Genomic DNA, 20246 nt, shown 5'->3' on the forward strand with positions numbered 1-20246 from the left:
ACATTGCCTTGTTTTGCTCATTTTCAGTCTGTTTGCCCCCTGAGTTGATTTGAGTCAATGTTGATTTTTGAAGAGTCATAACTGTTCTTGTTTTTGTTGTGATTACAGTTGAGATGTCGGTTATATTATTGTGTTAAAGCAGAAGTAAGCAACCGGTCGTTTTTGGCTAACTTCTTGTCAGCCGATGGAGTTAGCAGCCCCCGCCCTCGTCATGGATCTATTGGTCCTCGTCCCTACGTCACCACATACACGTGCATCCCTTGGCTGCACACACAGAGAGGACCGCCCCTTTATGCCGTTCTCTCTCCTCATTGGATAAAGGTTGTAGGATATAAGGAAAGTTTTCTCCTCGGCTTACAGCAGAGCAGAGTGACTGACAGACCCGTGTTTCGGACCAAACACTCTGTGTAAGTGATTGCTGTCGGAAGATATAACTATTTAAGACTTATATTAACACAAACATTCCGCTTACTTCTGCTTTAAGTCAGAGGCAGAGCTATAATGTTGAATTCATCTCTACTCACTATACATCTTAACCTTTTTTAACCTCAGGTGTGGATATAAACCATAAAAATTTTGATCAGTTATAGGAGAAGCAAGAAGTTATCGGTTATATTGGTATTAAAGAGTTATTGTTAAATCCCTAATAAAGTTAAAATCATGGCTCCAACACATGAAACTTCTTTAGCAGCATCAATTCAGTGAACACACAAGTTTTATTAAAAAAGACGTCCTGAAGCGGCTCCACGCAGCTCAGCAAGATGACGTGTTTCGAGTTAAAAAACATGCAGATAGCGAGGAACATGTCATGGGACGGGTATTGATTGGTAGCCAATCGTGTTGAATGAACATCCTGTAGGACCGTCCGCTGCTGTGCTGTCGAGTTTTCAACTGCACGAAACAGAGAGAAAACTTTGGACTGAGATCGTGCAGACTGTTGGAGCCTGGAGCTGAAAGTAGCGGTGACGGTGACTGGCAGGATTTATTATATTTTAGGAGAGGGATGTAAAAATTCAAGAAACACTTTCATTTGGACCCAAATATTAGGACGGCCCCCGAGTGCAGGATGAGTCATCAAACATCTGAAATCATAACAAAGAAAAAGAAAATACATCGATTTTGATGTATTAAAAAAAAAGACTCTTATAATATTTTCCGACATAAATTTGGCAAATATCAACAGATAAATGAACAATTGACATGTGGATACAGGATTAAAGCTGGAGTGATACATATTTCATTTCACAGTGTCTTTAAAAATGAGATTTGTCAGGTTTTAGTGTAGCTACACTGATAGCCCCACCATCCAGCCTTTATCTGTTGACAGACACTGTTTTTACATTTTTTATTAATCATATTTAATCTCGTTTGAAACCGTTTGACATGTCCTTGGGTAATATTTCCACTCAACCAGGCCCATGATTGTTTGACTCTCTCTGAAGAATATTTTCAAATGACACGAGGAAATAATTACCAGACCACAGGCTTTTTATGCTGCTCATCACCTGCAGTGGCCACAGGTTGCACTTTATATTGACACTGTTTGACAGATAAACGAATAAAGTGTGAAAAGGATGAAATGGAAGAAAGGGCACTCCTAATTACTGCCAGCATTTCCAACCTTTTTTTATTTTTTTTTATTATTTCACGTTTTTTTTTTCTTTTTCTTCCCGCTAATGAACTTTGAAGTGCATTTGCGCCCTTGGTTCCTATTAATTTCTGACCCTGGTGTGTTCACTGACACCTGCACCATGGGAACCGAAAACCAATGGCCACGACACAAAAGGAACCTGCTTCACCCGCTCTTCCACCGCTCTTCCACCCATCCTCCTCCTCCTCCTCCTCCTCCGTCCACATAACTGGCTGTGTGTAACATCAGCGCGTAACCTCTGAGAAACCTTTCTGTGTGGTATATTAAACACTGGTTTCCGCAAAAAGCAATCCTGGAAAAACCCTGGGCAAAGACCACAGGTGAAGCGGCACATAAAATAATGTGTGATTCCTGTGGCGCCGAGAGGGGCCCCCTGTACTATACTATATATGTTCGATCTCTGCTCTAATGAGTGGATCCTGCCGGGTGTTGGGGTCTGAGACAGGAACCTCATTAACCCTGGGATGAGGCCATTAAGGCCGGAGAAAATCTGCCAGCTGCCACTTGCAAGAGCATACAGAGATGTGGGAAAGGAGGGACAATAGCATTAATTAAATCAGAAGACGATGGGTTTCATAACCGCCGTCGAGTATTCTCGCTTGTCGAAAGGCAAAAGAAAAGAAAAAGAGAGAGAGAATGGGAAATGGTGAAATAGTAAAAGCATGTCGATTTTACAGACACGGTAATGAGAAGATGTCAAAGAGTGAAAGGTTTAAGATGTGTTTTTTTTAATGGATGTTCTCACGCATTTTAAAAAGAGGATTTTCTCGATCTCTTGATCCAGCTACATGGATTCAACTCTCGCTCTTCAGAACTTACTGAAAGTTTGACCTAAAACTGATTGTGTAATAAGATGAGCAACAGTGTTTCTGTGATGTTTATTCATCTTCGGTTGATACCATCTCATCCAGAAGTTTCATGGAGAAACTATACAAAGCATCACTATGAATATCCGAAATAAAAATCTTAGCTGTTTCCAAGACTTGTAAAGAAAAAAAGTTACCTAGATAATTAGTGACCAGAGAAAATAATGTACTGTCAATCTTTACCTTAACAACCATTGAAAATCAGTGAGTTCACAGTCTTTAAAGTCCGAATACCAGTGATTTCAAAGTCATAAATTCCTCTGTTGTTTTTAATTATTCCTTTTAATTTGCTTTTTATTCTTTAAGCCAATTAATCAAACAGTTTGGAGACACTTTGGAGTCGACAACATGTAATTTTTCATTCTCACCATTGATTTGGAAACCGATGTCTGATAGATGTTTTTTTCTAATGCCCTATTCGCACGGGATTAGTATTACCTGGGGACGTCTGGTAATTTGTAAATTACCCCCCCACGTCTGTGTTTCTTGCGGTGCATTCGCACGGGATAAGTGATGTCTGTATTTTTACTCGAATTTACTGACATAGGCTCCGATATGACGTCAAAGCTGTGCACGTCGTAACATCCGCTGCTGCATGGACCGCGGAACGCATCTGGACAAGGGGGGGCCATAACTTCAAGTCAAGCGGGGAGGGGGGGGGGGGGGGTGTCCTTGTACCAGGGCCAGGGGTTATTGTTACCAAGGATACGGAAATAAAAGTAGCGAAGCTCCGGACAGAGTTGCGGTGATTGTATCCACTTTATGAAACATTATGAAAACACATGAGTCTATATCACGACAACAGATTTTCCGGGATCGATCAAATCCATTGGATCACCACGCTGATTATCCATACCAGAGGTAGGCTGCCGGTTCTCACAGCCCGGACTTCTGACAATAGTTTTTTTTTTTTTGGAGGGTGTGTGTGTGTGCGCCGAGCGGACCCGTCTAGAGAGACACGCGTCTATATGGGACAGGCTTTTATTTAATTTAGAACAAACCTTTATATGCTCAGCAAAGATGGAAAATATAGGCTATAGCCTAATATAATAAAATGGTTCGGTTGTTTGGCCACTGTTTAAAAGAGTCAGAATATAAGGAAAGAATCGTATCCAGAGCAGCATCATTTACAAGTTTAATCAGCACCAATCAAACTTCTTCTAAATAAACGTAAACATTCAATAACTCGGGTCAGGTCGGACCGCAGGCTTCTTTTTTTTTCTCCATCACAGGAGAAATAAGGCGTGCGCTGCGCTCACCTCGCTACTCTCTGCGGTGCTCTGGTTGTGATTTGTCTGCTGCCTTGAATCCGCCTTTTATACGTGCGCGTTCACAGATTCACAGGCATGACGTATTGATAAACAATGCACTTGATAGACTCACGAATTCAAATCGAAATGCAGCAGTTATCGGCAGCAGTGAAGGTGTGTGTGGTGGTGACTTGGCTCTTAAAAACACAGATACAACAAAAAATGCCCCTCAATTACTGAGATGCAGATTCGCACGGGACTAGTTTTACCACGGGACGTCGGTCTTTGGTGAAATATAGTAGGTAATTTGCGGGGGAATTTTTACTTACTTTTTTACTGACATGGCGCATTCGCACGGGATTAAGATCACAGACGTCCTCCGCAATTATTACTAATTACCAGAGGTCCCCAGGTAAAACTAATCCCGTGCGAATAGGGCTTTAGAAAGGCTACGTGCTAAGTGGCTAAGTGCTGAGTCAGTTTTCTGGCTTAACAAAGCTTTGTATCTGCTGCTGCTGAGAAAATAGTAATTTTGATGAAATGTAAATCAAATATTATGATGCTAGTAAGCCACAAAGTGGTATCCAATGACTGTTACTGTAAAGCCACACTGAAGTAAAAAAAAAATAGTTGTTTTGGTTAGAAACAAAAAAAATCTGGGCTTTATCCATTTGGTTTCAGAAAATATTCCCAATAGAGATTAATATAAAGGTCAGTTACATCCCTAAGAAAATGACCATGTTGTCATCACTTTAACTGCAGCTCATTCACATCACACACTCATCAGTTTGTCCACAGCAACTCCTTTGTTTTGCGTTTGTCAATGTAGAAACATAATCTGAACACACAGAGAACAATCTCTGTCTCGTAATGATTATTATGGTAATGAACGGCCCATTCAAACACAAATTGAGCCCACTGTGATGTGATGTATGTTTACCCGTCTATTTTGTTGTCATATTTTCTTTCTTTCCGATTCTTATTATTATTATTTCCGGACAGTTGCTTTACATTCTTTATCTCAAAGCTGGCAGCTGCTAACGGCGCGGTGGCGTGAAGATATCAAACAGCTTATTTTACATTCAAATACATCACAAACAAGTTGCAGCCCCCGTGTCCTATACCTTCGTTTAGAAACTCTGAACCACCAGATTTTTTTCTCTCTCTCTTTCTCTTCCTTTGTCAATCCTGCGCTCATATTTTGAAAATAAAATTAACGGTGGCTATTATCTGCTATTGATTAATCCATTAAAATCCGGTCCGGGCGGGCAGGGTCCATATTTCATCACAATTGACCATCCGCTCGTAGAACGAGGTTCTTCTCTTTGCCCCGTTCCTCGTGATAGATTGAGATCCTAATCTAATTAACATCTGGGTCGAAAGGCATCTCATCATTCCTCCTCCTCTTCCGGCTGTTTTCCCCCGTGACCACTGGCTTCCTCAAAGAGCCAGTGGAAATCCAGTTGGCATCCCAAGTGTAGCATGAACTAAAGGTCATGCTAACATCAGTCTCCGAGTGCTCGTCACGTCGGCCCTCGCATTGAAATTGTCACCCAAATATCCGTGCTCCAATAAATTTGACTCGGCCCCTGACCAGCGGCCACAGAGGGAAAGAGAGAAGGAAAGAGAAAGAGGAGGAGGAGGAGGAGGAAGAGGACATTTCCTCGTTTCTTTAAATGTGGCCATGTGGGTTTTTTTTTATTATTATTATAATTATTGAACTCGTGCTGTAATAAGTTTCAACTCACCCTGGTTCAGACAGGACAGGGTGCAGGATGACCTGCGGCGCTCTGCTGGGAGGAGCCTCCGGAGCAACATCTGGGAAAAAAAAAACATCAGGCACAAACCAAACACGGCAGATTAGAAACTAAAGTTGCATTCACTGTCAATTCCTGCTCGTGTTTTCTCCTTGTTTTCTCATCGTGATGACACCATCAAGTACAATCCTCTTCTCCTCAGTAACAGTGAAGGTTTCTCCACCGCAAATATTCTGCTCATTGTTGCTGTTGTGATCTAACATAACGAACAGAAACGACCTAAATACACAGAGAGCACAGCATCATCTCCTATTAAACACAGTTTCTATAGTAAAAACATTGTTAAAGAAAGATTCAGCCTTCAGCCAGATTCCCGTTCTGGCTTAATTTGTGTATATCAGGAGCATTGTTTGTTTTGTTCTACTCTTTAAATACATTTTTTTTACAATAGTTTTAGCTTGATTAGCCTCTTGTTTGCTTAACCTGCTGTTACTTGTAAATTTCTCCATTAATGGACAAATAAAGTCCTGTCTTATCTGATCTGTTTAATGTAAAGACCGTTGGACAAGTCTCATCTAACTCTTGGTGGTTTCAGGGCTATTTTAGTGTTGTACCACAATATGTTTAATATGCCAATGTTAGTCTGTTTTTTCTTTGACGCATCACCTAAACATCCAAACATGTACTGTATGTTTATATGACATTGACTGCTACATTAAGGTTAGTAAAATCAATGCAATGGTGGTCTTAGATTTCCCAATAAAGAAACCAAAACCTGTATTTAACTTTTCCAAACAAACTTTTATATGAACATAACCTCCTTCAAAGTTTATTATTATTTGTTCAAATCACCAATTTGATCATCAATTAATACATTTTTACACACGTGTTGGGATTCAAGGAACTTGAGGCGTAAGTCACTGGTCTACAAATATTGGAAAATCTGATCACGATGCCTCATAACTTCGAAAGTACAGTAGAGCAATGAAAACGGTACCACATGGAAGTTTGTAAATGTATCTTCACTTTGAGACTAAATTGTATTATTATATATTTACATTATCATTACCTACAGTAACTGCTGTTTCTTGGAAACTGGAGCCAATAGAGGGTATGCGTTTACGTCACGTTGCCCTCGGCAACGCCCCGTTCGATCGGACTGAGTGGCAAAACAAGCGTCCCTCAACATGCTGGCGGATAGCGGTGGACTTATAAACTGGATAAAATATAGTATATCAAAACAAATTGATGTCAAAAGGAATCGACAACCAGCTCCCCAAAGCCGTCTGCTGCACGGACACTGACTGTAACACACAGAGTGACCGCGGTACCTGCAGAGTGACTGACAGGCTCACTGTTAATGTGCAGAGGGACGAGATTACAGCTGTTACTGTCTCCCCTGACTCCCGACACTAAAACACGAGCTGCTTTTATTCTGAAAAACTCTGACCAGTGTGTTGGAGGACTAATTTATCTAAACATCATAACTATGACAAATGAAACTGTAAACACAGCTGATCGATCGAAAAAAATGACCGCTCCAGTGAATTTACTTTCCGTCATTGAGAACAGGTTCTTGAATGTAACTCGGTCAAAGTGAGACGTATCCTCAAGATTTTTAGCAGCTCTGTTAGGTCATGCATGCTTTACATGCTGGCAAAGCTAGACATGTCAGACTTGTGTGGGCTCGGAGGAAATCGCTTCGTTACTTGCTCGTTTTTAAACTTTGGCGGCTCTGCCACTCGTCTTTTTGCCACTCAGTGGACGTTCCACAGCGACTTCAGAGTACCGTGACGTCATGTGCATACCCTCTATTAAAACTCAGGACTTAATTTTCCTTTATCAGAGACCCAATTCTGGTAAAAATGTAGCTACTTTCGTTTCCGAGGTTTTCACCATGTAGACCAGTGTTTGGTGATTTGATAATTGAATCAACATTAATTTGTCCTATTCAAAGGAGAGTAATCAATTCATGTCAGGACTACGTTTTTTGTGTTTTGGTTGTGGAGGTTTTGTCAGGCATTAAAATCCACCACATAATTATACATTGATACTTTTGTGAATTCAACACTTGTTTTCCTTATGGTGCAAAAGACACGTTGACATTCCCAGCAAAAGCATATTTTCTTTTCTTTTTTTTGTATATAAATCAGTGTAGAAGAAGTCCCCACGGTGGTGGCAGACTCTGTGGAGTGGAGAGATAATGTGTTATCACGGCGCTGCGCCCTCACAGAGCGTCTTTTAGTCAGTAAGTGAAATACATTTAATTTGATCACCGTGACGGGGCGTTCAGCATATGCTGCGTGTCACATTGTGGAGGAAGAGGAGGCTGAATTCACTTGAATGCTCCTCTCTGCAAACAACCTCCTGTTCAAACATGAAAGATGGGAGTAAGGTCAGCTCTTGTGTTGTGTTGTGTTGTGCATCCACCTCTGAAAGACATCAGAGGAATTTCGCGGTGCACGCGCTTAACCGCCTCTTGTTGGCACATCCCGACAAATATGTGACACAAAGTGTGGGAGCCGCAAAAAGAAAAAAAAAAACCATTCCCTTTGTGGCACGGTGCATTAGTGGCTGGCACCGTCGCCTCACAGCAAGGAGGACCCACTGGTTCTGCTTTGTGTGTGTGGAGCCTGCATGGATGTTTGTATGGATTTACTCCAAAGACCAGCGAGCGAGCGAGCCAGGAGGGACTGCAGGCTCCCAATCATCCAGTGTGTGTGTGTGTGTGTGTGTGTGTGTGTGTGTGAATCCGAGCCAGCTGTACAACGTCTGCTACACAACTTCTTTTTTTTCTCTTTCTTTTATAACAGGTTATGGGGCTACTTTCCGTCAAAAAATGTGAGCTGGGGAATATTCTCCGGTCCAATGTGACAACAGAAACAAACACCGAAGCCCCGTGGAGATGTGGTTTTATTTCATTTTCTAAACAACTAGAGCCGGCATTTACTGTAAATTGAATTTGACTTGAACGCAGCATTCGCTCCACTTGCTGATGATGTAATGCAGGTGAAAAACAAACAAACAACAGTGGGTTTGGACTATGATAATCACAACGGGGGGTTGGTTGGTGCTGCTGTACATTCATGAACTCACGACTACCTGCCTCCCTCAGATCTCAATTATATATTTTTTTGTCATCCTTTTCCTTCACACCACTCCAGGTTGTAATAACCTGCCAAATGAGCAAAGACTGGTACAAAAAAAGGAGAAAAAAAAGAGTCCCGGCACCGGCAGAAATCATTAGGGAAGCCCCCAAATGAGAAAAGCAATGAGTGGGTGTTGCAGCCAGGAGTCTTAAATCAGGCGAAGATGAGCAACATCAAAAGAACCGTCCTCCTCTAAAGGCTCAAATTAGGGTCACAACCTGGGTGGTGGTGGTGGTGGTGGTGGACGAGCCCACATCCCACCCTCCCCTCCCCTCCCCCCACTGTCTTCCATCTTTAAAATCTACTGCTGTGGAGACAAAAGGTAATGAAAGCACCTGCCCTCTGATTGGACACTGCTTTGTCATCGTCGGGTGTAGAAACGAGGTAAAAAATTCACACATGTAACTTTGGTGTCGCATATCTCTCTGTAACAAATTGAATCGAAGGCAGATGGACTTGTATTTGTCTAGGAAGACTCGTTGCAAACTGATGAATCCCCTTGGATAAGATGCGAAACGTCTTCCTAGACAAATACAAGTCCAGTTGCCTTCGAGTCAATTTGTTGCCCATGAGATTACGATGACCTCGATGAATGAGAATATCCATAGACTTCAGTGTCACATGTTTTAGAAACACTGATATGTGTTGTTTTTCTTTCACCTCTATGCACTTGAACGTCTCACACAGAATTATTTTACCGGTTGATTTACAGCTACAAACTCTGGCATCATTTGTGAGGATCGCTTTACGAGATCAAAATCTTTTTGACCCTAATTTGAGCCCCATTCTTCTCCCTATTCATTCCTCGTTGCCGGGGCATTATGGGTAGGCGTAATGATCAATTATGAGCTACTTACCTGGGAAGATGAACTGTTGTTTGTATTTGAAATAACTGGAGGCTGCAGGGAGGGAGACAAAAGCTGGAGTTAGATGTCTCGCCAATCTAATGTGTGTTTTGTTTATACTCAAATTACCTCACGGAGAGATTTATGAGACACGGCACTGCTTCAAAACACAAATTCAAAGTTCGTTTTCTCAATATCTTTTGATTGTTTAGAATTGATTTACAGCGTTCCAGCAGAATCGTGACATGGTGTTGGCGCGGATGCAACATTGTTTTGATGTCAAAACACTGTGGGCAACTCAGAGATGCCACTAATGTGAATATAAGCTGTGTTTTAGGAGCATTTTGTTTCATAAACTGAAAAGCCAAGGGGGGTTACTGCTATGCCTATAGGAATGGCTATCAGTCAGCTAACAACAACATTTCAGCAACCTTTGTGTGGATTACCATGAGACATTTATGCCTCACGATGTTGTTAAAGGACAATTCCAGGCGAATTCAACTCTGGGGTGTATTTACCTATCATTTTAGGTCTAAAAGAATGAATCTGAAGATTTTCAGTTTAATTGCTCCTGTTTAGCGGTAGTTGCATCTGTCCCTGCATCCCCACGGCAGCAATGAATGGGAGTGGATGTAAGTTCCGCTGTTTAGGCTGTTTCCAGCCCTCAAAGCCGCAATTTTTTTCCACAGACAGCGTCAGATGGCTACTCAAACATGCACCGAGAAGTTTATTTACTTCAAGCAAGCCGGCATGTTTGTAAAACTAGATCTAATTCAAAGTCTCCCGGAGTCTCGCGCGAGCCCGAAGTTGCAGTGCTGGTGTATTCAGGCGCAGTAGGAGCTCCCGCTTGTGTCATAAACACAGGAATATCAACTCTTTACTTGCTTGAAGTGTACATTTTTTTCCACAGACAGCGTCAGGTGGCTACTCAAACATGCGCCGAGAAGTTTTTTTTACTTGAAGCAAGTCAAGAGTTGATATTCCTGTGTTTATGACACAAACGGGAGCTTTTCCCACTGTGCCCGAATGCACCGCGCACTGCAACTGGGTCTCGCGCGAGACTCCGGGAGACTTTGAATTAGATCTAGTTTTACAAACATGCCGGCTTGCTTGAAGTAAATAAACTTCTCGGTGCATGTTTGAGTCTCCATCTGACGCTGTCTGTGGAAAAAAATTGCGGCTTTGAGGGATGTAAACAGCCTAAACAGCGGAACTTACATCCACTCCCATTCATCGCTGCCGTGGGGATGCGGGGACAGATGCAACTACCGCTAAACAGGAGCAATTAAACTGAAAATCTTCAGATTCATTCTTTTAGACCTAAAATGATAGGTAAATACACCCCAGAGTTGAATTCGCCTGGAATTGTCCTTTAATACTAAACAGCTTCAACTAAAATGAGCATTTTGTGCTCATAAGTGCTAAATTACGACATTAAACCTAATAAACCTTGCACCTGCTGAGCTGTAAACAGGCTAGTCAAAGCTAAGGGTTGACCGATACCTGTCAAGTTGAACTGTTTCTGCTGCCGTGCCGACTGCGGGGAGGGGTGTAGTGGCGAGGGGGGCGTGGCGCTGCTGGGCAGGGGCGGAGCCGGGGAGGACGGGGTGGACGAGGTGGTGGACGAGGGGTTGCTGCTGGAGTCTGGCTGGTACGGGACCGGGATGTGATCCTGGAGAGGAGGTGAGAGGAGAGGAGAGGAGAGCAGGTCAAGTTTTACGTCTGTTAAATCACAAAACAAACAAAAGAAACCAAAAAAAAAAAAACGTTTTACTGTACTTTATTGTCAGCCTCTCACTTATTCATGCCACCAAATTTCTAGATTGATTTTCTACCTTCCAGGCAGCACTCGGTTTTCATTAATTTCATTTTGCAAAGACTTGAAAACTTCCCTGACAGAGGTAATCCATCACAATGAGCAATATGCTGCCGTAGTTATGTTATTATTGTGTAGGGCTGCAGGTGTAAACGGGAAGCATTGTCAAAAAAAAAAAAACATACATCCACAGCGGTGCGTTCAAGGATTCTCCAACATGCAGGAAAATAAGGTTAGTGAAAATGTAATCAAAATAACTACTTTACATTCATACTTTCATCACATTTGCGCATATTTCACTCAATCAGCCGTTCACTTGAACAGATCCCGATCTCGCCGAGAAGACCACGGGTAGTCATCAAGTTTTAGCAGCGAGAAGAGTTTCCTCTCTGGGATGCGTTTGCCATCTGCACTTCCTGCATTAATTTCATCAATGGCAACATCGGCTACTGTCGGTGAAGTCGAGGCCCAGTTCAGGTTCTCAGAAAAACCTGATCTGAACTGTTCAGTTCATGTAACTTCTGCAAAAAACGTTTCTTTGTTTAGATCTATGTCTAGACTCCATGCACTATTAAACATAAAAAGATTTCATAATGGAGTCTGTCTGTGCACCGCTTTTCAGTAATAACTCCAAAATAATCACTGGTTGCACTGACTCTGAGCTGAAAAGCACTTTATTAATTACAAAAACTTGGTGTGGAAAAAAAAAAAGCACCGACTTTAAAATCTCAGATGTCAGAGCATCCTTGAATGCACCAGCACTTAAAGGTTTTCCGAACCTGCTCCGGCATTTAACTGCAACGCCATGATAACGTACAGTAACTTGACAAAACATAAAGACGGTAAACGCTTCAGATTTGATGGATGATGCTCCGCAAGCAAGTTTTAAAGCTTGTGCGCTAGTTGACTTTTTGGAGCCCACTGGAGTGAAGGGAAATCGATGGGACGCCTGCGAGGTGGGGAAATCAATCTAAAGATTCAGGGGTATGGTTTGAAAAATGGTCTGAAATGATGCAAAAAGTGGATGCAATTTTGTAATGAATGAGGTAAAAAAAAAAAGAAACACACTGGTGCACAACCGACTCCACAGTCAAACTTATGAGCTCAAATAAAAAAAAGAAAGAGACTTCAGGTTGAGAGGATGACTTCATGTTCTTTTTAAACAATCAGGATTTAAACCACGATCTCAGTGGTGAGTGACTGTGTGGACTCATGAGTGGAGCCGGTTTTATCTCATTCATTACAAAAAAATCCTCCCTGTATCTTTTCTTTTCTACTTGCTTAACGTCTGTGTATCAGCGGGCGGGGTGGTTCAGCGAGAACTTAAGTAAAGTGTCCCAGTTATAGGAAAAAGAAAAAAGAAAAACCTCACCTCAGATACTTTTAAATCTACTTTTTAATAACCGCTGAAGCAGACTCTTCAGTTTTAGGTTCATTGAAGTTAGATCAAAATGCAGCATTAGAAGCTGCTATCACCCCTGCTGCCGTGATTGACAGCTCACACACACACACACACACGAACTACACAGCAAGAGGTAAGAGACAAAAGTCAATGAGTTCTGTGAGTCTTAAAACTTAACTGACTGATAAAAGCAGAAGTGAAACAGGATTATATATCCGCTCTATGTATCATATTTGATCATTTAAATATGGATATAATCAAATCACGCCTATTACAGCCCGTCTTCTTTGAGGCATTATAAAGTAGGGCTGGCAGATTAATCCATAATCGCAATATAAAGATTCAGGATAAACAAAGGGTTGCCTAAAAGGAAAGCAGTCAGGAGAGGGTTAAATTAACTTTGTTTAATTGATTATTGATTATTCATGTGCAATTTGTCTATTAAAGCAGAAGTAAGTGATATATTTGTGTTAATATAAGTCTTAAATAGTTATATCTTCCGACAGCAATCACTTACATAGAGTGTTTGGACTGAAACACGGGTCTCTCAGTCCCTCTGCTCTGCTCTGAGCCGAAGAGAAAACATTTATCGTATCCTACAGTTTTTATCCAATGAGGAGAGAGAACGGCATGCAGGGCTGTGTGTGCAGCCAAGGAACGCCGTGAATGTGGCGACGTAGGGACGAGGACTGTTATGGTGCGTTCAAGGAAACTCGTATTTTTCCGACCGTGAAGTGGTACCAGTTCGATCTGGTACGAGTTCACCGGTCGGAAGTTACGAGTGGCCGTTATAGTGCACTTTCACCGGTAAAACAGGTCGGAAAAACACGAGTGGGTTGCCTGGAACGCTACAAAGTCGTAAGTTGTGACTTGAAGCTGTAATTTACGATTTCAAAAGCCTGCCTGGAACGCAGCATTAGCCAAAACGACCGGACCACTCACTTCTGCTTTAATGTATTCATTGTTTGAAGGTACCTATTAGCAGAGCACCTATTAAAACACAAAGACACTGTATAGTTAATATGCACACATTTAAATATTTGCTTATTTATCGCAAGTCATCACGATATTGAACACTGCACATCGCACATTTTGCTGATATCCTGCAGGCCGATTATAAAGTCACTCATGTTGTTGGCATGACTCCACTAGCTCCTCTTTTTTTGTTAGCTACCGTGTTTTCAAGCCGTAAAAGTAGGCGCTTTCCAGTCCACTCTCATTGGCCGTTGCCGGTGTTTTCCGTCAAGAGGCAACCCAATGTCAAAACGTTACGATTGCAATGTCACAGAGGCTCCAACTCGATCGGGATCAACAAAATAATACGACTTTTGACACAAATAATAATTGGCGGCAAGCCTCAGATCAGGCCGCAGTCAACACGGTAACTTTGATCCATGACCCTTACGCGACCATAACCTACATTTATCACCGTAACCATGATGACCATTGGCTTCTAGGCTGAGGAAAGTGGTTCCTTATGCTGATGGTGACTAATCAAGTTGTTTTTGTGTCCAAACCAAACCAAACCAAGCTTAACAGTTTATGTTAAGGGCAATATTATACGTCCTGCTTCTCCTGAGACGTTGTGTTACGTCATGTCAGGTTGTATTAAAGCAGAAGTAAGCGATCCGGTCGTTTTGGCTAATGCTGCGTTCCAGGCAGGCTTTTGAAACCGTAAATTACAGCTTCAAGTCACAACTTACGACTTTGTAGCGTTCCAGGCAACCCACTCGTGTTTTTCCGACCTGTTTTACCTGTGAAAGTCACTATAACGGCCACTCGTAACTTCCAACCCGTGAACTCGAACCAGATCGAACTGGTACGACTTCACAGGTCGGAAAAACACGAGTTACGAGTTTCCTTGAACGCACCATAACAGTCCTCGTCCCTACGTCACCACATTCACGGCGTTCCTTGGCTGCACACACAGCCCTGCATGCCGTTCTCTCTCCTCATGGATAAAAACTGTAGGATACGAGAAATGTTTTCTCCTCGACTCAGAGCAGAGCAGAGGGACTGAGAGACCCGTGTTTCGGTCCAAACACTCTATGTAACTGATTGCTGTCGGAAGATATAACTATTTAAGACTTATATTAACACAAATATATCACTTACTTCTGCTTTAATGTAAATTTGGTCCATAATCAGAGACATTAACAACAAAACTTGTCATCATCCGTTACCAGCATCAACACAAAGTCGTCACACTGACAGATCCACGTTGCTTCACTTTCTCCCCTCACAAACACACATTTCCGTCTCTGTATTGTTACCAGCAAACTTTTTTCTTTTTTTTTTCCTTCCTTCCTCTGGAAAGCAGCAGAAATTGTTAAGTACAAAAAAATATTCATTGTATGAACACAAATCCATCTGTGTAAACATCAATACTGCAGAAGATATTTTCGTACGGTTTCCTGATCCCCGAGGGAAAAAGACTGGATGACTCATAACTATTTTCCACCCCCCACTTCCAACCCCCCCAAAATGGCAGGAATGTGATATGTAGGACAGGTTACGAACAAATTATAATACACAGTTTGTTTTCTTTGTGTGTTTTTTTCGCTCACCTTGTTGATTTTGTTGGTTTTGGGGAGCGTCTGACTGATGTGCAGGTCTGTGTACCTGAGCGGGTTGTTGATGTCACATGGCACTGATTCAGTCCGTACCAGACGAGCGACTACACAGAAGAAGCCAAAGAGGGAACAATGAAGCAGTGTGGGAGACTGAAATTAAACAATGCTCACCTCACCTCACAGCTTTAGTGAAATTAGAGAAGAAGAAGAAAAAAAAACTTGTTATCAGGACGTGCTTTTAATGTAAAAAAAGAAAAGAAAGAAAGAACAAAATGCCCTTTCTTGAACACCATCCATTTGTTATCACACACTGACACTTTGTTAAGGAAAAAAAAACTTTCCTTAAGCAAACTATGTCATTAAGAAATTGTCGCTCTTGCTTACTAAAGTCGAACAGGAGAAGTCTAATTAGTGTTCTTTACCTTGAGTCGTTCCTTGGTGATCTTATTAAGAGCAGAGAGAGGGAGAGAAGAGGGAGAGAGAGAGGACAAAAGAATCTGAAGTGTGATAGCAGATAATGGGAATTTTTTCAGTGCTGTCTCTGTCAGTACAAACAGTGCATGACGTAATCACATTTGTCAAACCTTAAGTGGCTTAATTAATCAGCAGATAACTTTTTTCTGTTGTTTTTTTATCTGCTTAAACCAGGAGAGGTTATTTCGCTTAAAAAAAACAAAAAAAAAACATGAGTAGCCTGGTAGAATAATTGAATAATCATGAAGGCAGGAAGCAGCTGGGTCTAAAACCTACGGTAAATACCTAGTTCTGGTCCAAATCCACTGATTAAAAATCAATATAAACATGTGGATGTTGATTTAAGACTTTAGTTTGAGTTTTCCACTACTAATCTACCATTTATACAGTTTACCCATATTTATTTATTTCATGTATGTGTCAATGATGTGATTTAACCCACTGTCAAGTGGTGTAACCGGTATTTTATCATAAGAATCTGAAAAGAAATCTGTACTCAAATGTGGAATAAAAGAAATTCCCGTTTGCTATGCAACTCTATGCTCCTTGACAAATTTTTATATACTTTGTCACACATTATTTAGAAAAAATCTGTGTTTTTCTGATATTTTCAGGGGCATTCGGTCTCAATGGTTCGAATGTCGTTTCAAATGACATAAAAACCAACATGAATACAAAATGGTAATTTTAACAAAGCTGATGCATGCTTTCTAAACATTTTTTTATACAGTAGGTTAGATAGAAGCGACTTTCCCATAAGTGGGATCAATAAAAAGTCCTATTTTTCCAAATGACCAGATTCCTCCAACCACACACTAGAAGACTTTGAAAATACTTAGGTCTGACACCCATTCACATCTAAAGACAATGTTTTTGCACTATAAGAAACTGTATCAACTGGAGAACTACAGTTGTCATCATGATCAGCTTTGTTTACAGTCCAATTTTTAAAATGTTTTCAGACAAACATAACCATGAATGCTGATGAGACTTAACGTCAACCTTTATGGGGAAACGTTACATAAAAACACACCTTTGAGGGATTCTCGTCCGCCTCGCTGTATGATCAGTAAATGGCAAGGTGGGGCTTCTTTGGTGCATTTGTTGTGGCACTTCAGCCTAAGTGGATACAGTAGGACGGGAAATGTGATTAGTGTTTATCTTGTTGATGCCATTATTTCAATTCTTTCTTTTTTACACAGCGATGAACCTGTGCAAGTGGAAAGTATCAACATGTAGAGAAACAGACGAGATGCTTCAAATTGCTAATTCCAGTTCAAGAGAGAGATAAAAACAAAAAGGTTCTGTAACGTCTCATCCATCAAAAAGAAAAAAGAAATACATATTTAAAAAAAAAAAACAGTCTGGATCTGTTAAAGACAAAAAAGCAGTGTTGATAACCTACTTGCAGTTTTTACATTTCAGTCCAAACAACATTCCCTTTCCACATACTATGCAGGTCTGGGACATCCAATACTTGGTGGAAAACCTGCAGGCAAGAGAGGAGAGAGGAGAGCGAGAGAGAGAGCGAGATGAGGACATTTTTTAAAACGTGGGGACATCACTTTCAGCTTGTTGCACATCTATATGACATGGAGGAGCCGTGAATTACCGTGAGAGAGCACTGCGTCTGACCTTTTTGCCTTTCGCAGTGTTCTCTCATTCTGACAAGACAGCTTTTTTTTTTTCACCAAAGAAGTTCCCCACGTTCCCCTGCGTAACCTTTCTCCACGAGGATAGATAGATAGATAAATAGATAGATGATAGATGCTCGAAGAAGCTGCTTCAGTAAAAAAAAAGTGTTTACCTTCCCTAATCTCCCTCCTCACCTGCTGATTCAATTTGGTGCCTCCATTTCATTTTCATTTCTTCAGTAACCCCCTGTGTTAAATGAATATCTGAGACAGAGGCCACATGGGTTTTTACGTGGGTTCGACAGCTTGGAGGCCTCCGACTCCAACACAGTCACACAAACAGATCTCCAACAAACCGATCTCCCTGCTGCACAGACTCGCCGCCACCGCTGCTGCTACAGCACGTTATATATGAGACTTACCGGCTTGTATTTACTGATGCATGCTAGCAGCGTGGCCGGCCGGCTAATGGCAGGTGACTAATGCAGTTTGACAGAATCCAAATCTCTTTATTAGCCCCCACCTCCCCCCTCGTTCGACTCGATCCAGAAGCACAACTCCATCTGACCCCTGATGGAGTCTTTAGTGGACTCCGCTGTCAAATATGAACAACAACGTGACATTAAGGGCAGATTCTGAAAATAAAGAAATGTTCTTTTGGCTCAGACGAGGCCATAAAGCCACAGTGGGGGGGTGGGGGATTGTATTGTATTGAAACAATGCAATCAAGTGCAGGCGGTGGAGATATACAAACTGGCACTATATTGTTGCATGGAATAACAGTATTTCTCTTTAAAACTGAATTAATTAAAAAAAAAAATAGTATATATTACTGCTATATATTACATTTTATGCTCAGTTTGGGCTGCTCAGAGGTTCTCCCTCCACCTCGCTGACTTGCAGCAGGCGAAACACCCACACGTTCGCCGAGATCCCACAACTAATACGCTGTTGCTTTACATTTCAGATCACTGGCGTTCAGAGTCGAGCAGGGTGAGAAAGAGAAAGAGAAAGAGAAAGGCAGACAAAGCGAGACAGAGATTTGAGATGAGTTATGCAAGAGGCCCCTTTTTTTTAATTGGACTGGCGTTCTAGCACAGATGCATGACTGTGTGTTTGTGTGTGTGAGTGTGAGTGTGGATGCACTCACCCACACACTTCTCTTTAGGCTTACCTGTGTTTTATTGAGTTTCCCAGATCTCTTCGGGGAATCTGTGGGGACCAGCGAGGCACTGAGAGAGTGTCTGCAGAGGATCAAACAGGACACAGAGAAGATCGTTATGTTTTTTTTTTTTCTTTCTCCATAAATTAAAATAAGTAATACTGACACAGTATCTTTCAGAGCGGACTAAATGTTTAGCATTAAATACTCATTTAGCTCATGTGACATTTTAGAGAATGAACTGATATTGAAGCAACAGACTGACATTTTAGTGTCAGGCTTCATCAGCTGCATGCATATCATGCACACGGTTAGTCATGACTCACTGTCAGCTCGTCACCGTGAATGAGATGTTGTCCTAATTGTCTATGATAGATGGATAAATAGATTGGTTCGGGTTTGGGGGTGGGGGGGTTGTGCTTTGGGTTAAATGATAACAAACACACTTCCTGTCTCTGTGGACGTTTCCATAAAACAGGATCCTTCTCTAAATTAACCTGTAGTGAAGTGACGTTAGAGTCTAAATAAAGCTGGATAATACAAAATAAATGTGACCATCCTTCAGCAGCTATAGAGATAAACACACAGTCGGTGTTTAGCTGATAAATCCATCAAGAACATTTTGGACCTTGGCAGAAATGTTTATAAAAATGTGGAATCCAGGCAACATTACAATTGAGACAAATATTATTATATAAACTGGACAATATTTTGCATTTCCTATGAATGTGATACTAATTATTGATAACATCTAATATTAGGTGAAGAAATGGTGAAATACACATAAGTAAGGTGAAATTTAAAGCGTTCATAGTTTAAATATTGAAAATGCAAAATGTATATATTTGCTTTACAGACAGCCTGGACACAAGCAGAATACAAATTGGGCTTGTGATGCTTTTTACTTTCCCACAATCACAATCCTGATGAGCAGATTATATTGTCAGAACATCTGCTTCAAATGAAATTGGTCAATGTCGCCAATTTTCTTCTTTCTTCTCCTTTATTTTACGTAACACGAGTTCTTGTGTTTGTTTCTAAAGATAAGATAAGATAAGATTAGTGTACTATGGGGCCTCGTCTACACAGATAATGAAGTCTCTTTAGCATTAATTTAAAGGAAGTCCACTATAAAGACAAACCAGCCTCCAAAGCATTGACATCAAGCAACAACAAAGACTATACAAGGCAACATACAATGACAGACAGCTCTTTCTGGCGCTCTCTCTCTCATTTGGACTGAAAACTGCATCAGAAAATCAAGGTCCTGCCTAAAACGCCGGTTTGAATTGTTTCCACGTTTACAACTTAGATACATGTCGTATAATGATGAAGCTACTTTCTTTGTGCCTTGTATTTCCATTGTGAGCAGCTCTCGCTTCAGAAAGGTTTTCACAACAAAACAAAAGAAAAAAAAAAACATTTCGCTCGGTCCATTAGAGCTCGCAGGCGACTGAGCAGCCCGACACATTTAGATGTCGTCTCTATAATACCAGGTGGGAACCGCGGCCTCTGGTGAAGGCGTTGGTATGAGGTGGCTAAGCGGTGAGATGATGGTGGTGGATTCTGTCCGACAATGATTTGGTAACAAAAGGGAGCGGCACTGACAAAATCACAGGTCGAACCACATAATCACACATATTACCAGCTCGCTATTCGTGTTAGAT

At 41.3% G+C, this 20246-nt stretch overlaps 1 protein-coding gene across 2 annotated transcripts in view; it reads right to left on the reverse strand.

The window, feature by feature from the left end:
• ksr2 (kinase suppressor of ras 2) overlaps positions 1 to 20246 on the reverse strand; it is a gene marked incomplete at both ends in the record, with an annotated part of 113423 nt that overhangs the window by 19913 nt on the left and 73264 nt on the right. Inside the window, 7 exons of one of the 2 annotated variants that reach the window (XM_083979162.1) lie at positions 5516 to 5585; positions 9531 to 9572; positions 11022 to 11190; positions 15304 to 15413; positions 16817 to 16902; positions 17189 to 17272; positions 18592 to 18661. In XM_083979162.1, coding sequence (XP_083835288.1) covers positions 5516 to 5585; positions 9531 to 9572; positions 11022 to 11190; positions 15304 to 15413; positions 16817 to 16902; positions 17189 to 17272; positions 18592 to 18661 — 631 coding nt within the window. Of the gene's footprint in view, positions 1 to 5515; positions 5586 to 9530; positions 9573 to 11021; positions 11191 to 15303; positions 15414 to 16804; positions 16903 to 17188; positions 17273 to 18591; positions 18662 to 20246 lie in introns of both variants that reach the window. The other variant, XM_083979161.1, reaches the window with a different exon arrangement.

The sequence above is a fragment of the Trachurus trachurus genome, assembly GCF_905171665.1.
Source record: "Trachurus trachurus genome assembly, chromosome: 9".
NCBI classification, from domain to species: Eukaryota; Metazoa; Chordata; class Actinopteri; order Carangiformes; family Carangidae; genus Trachurus; species Trachurus trachurus.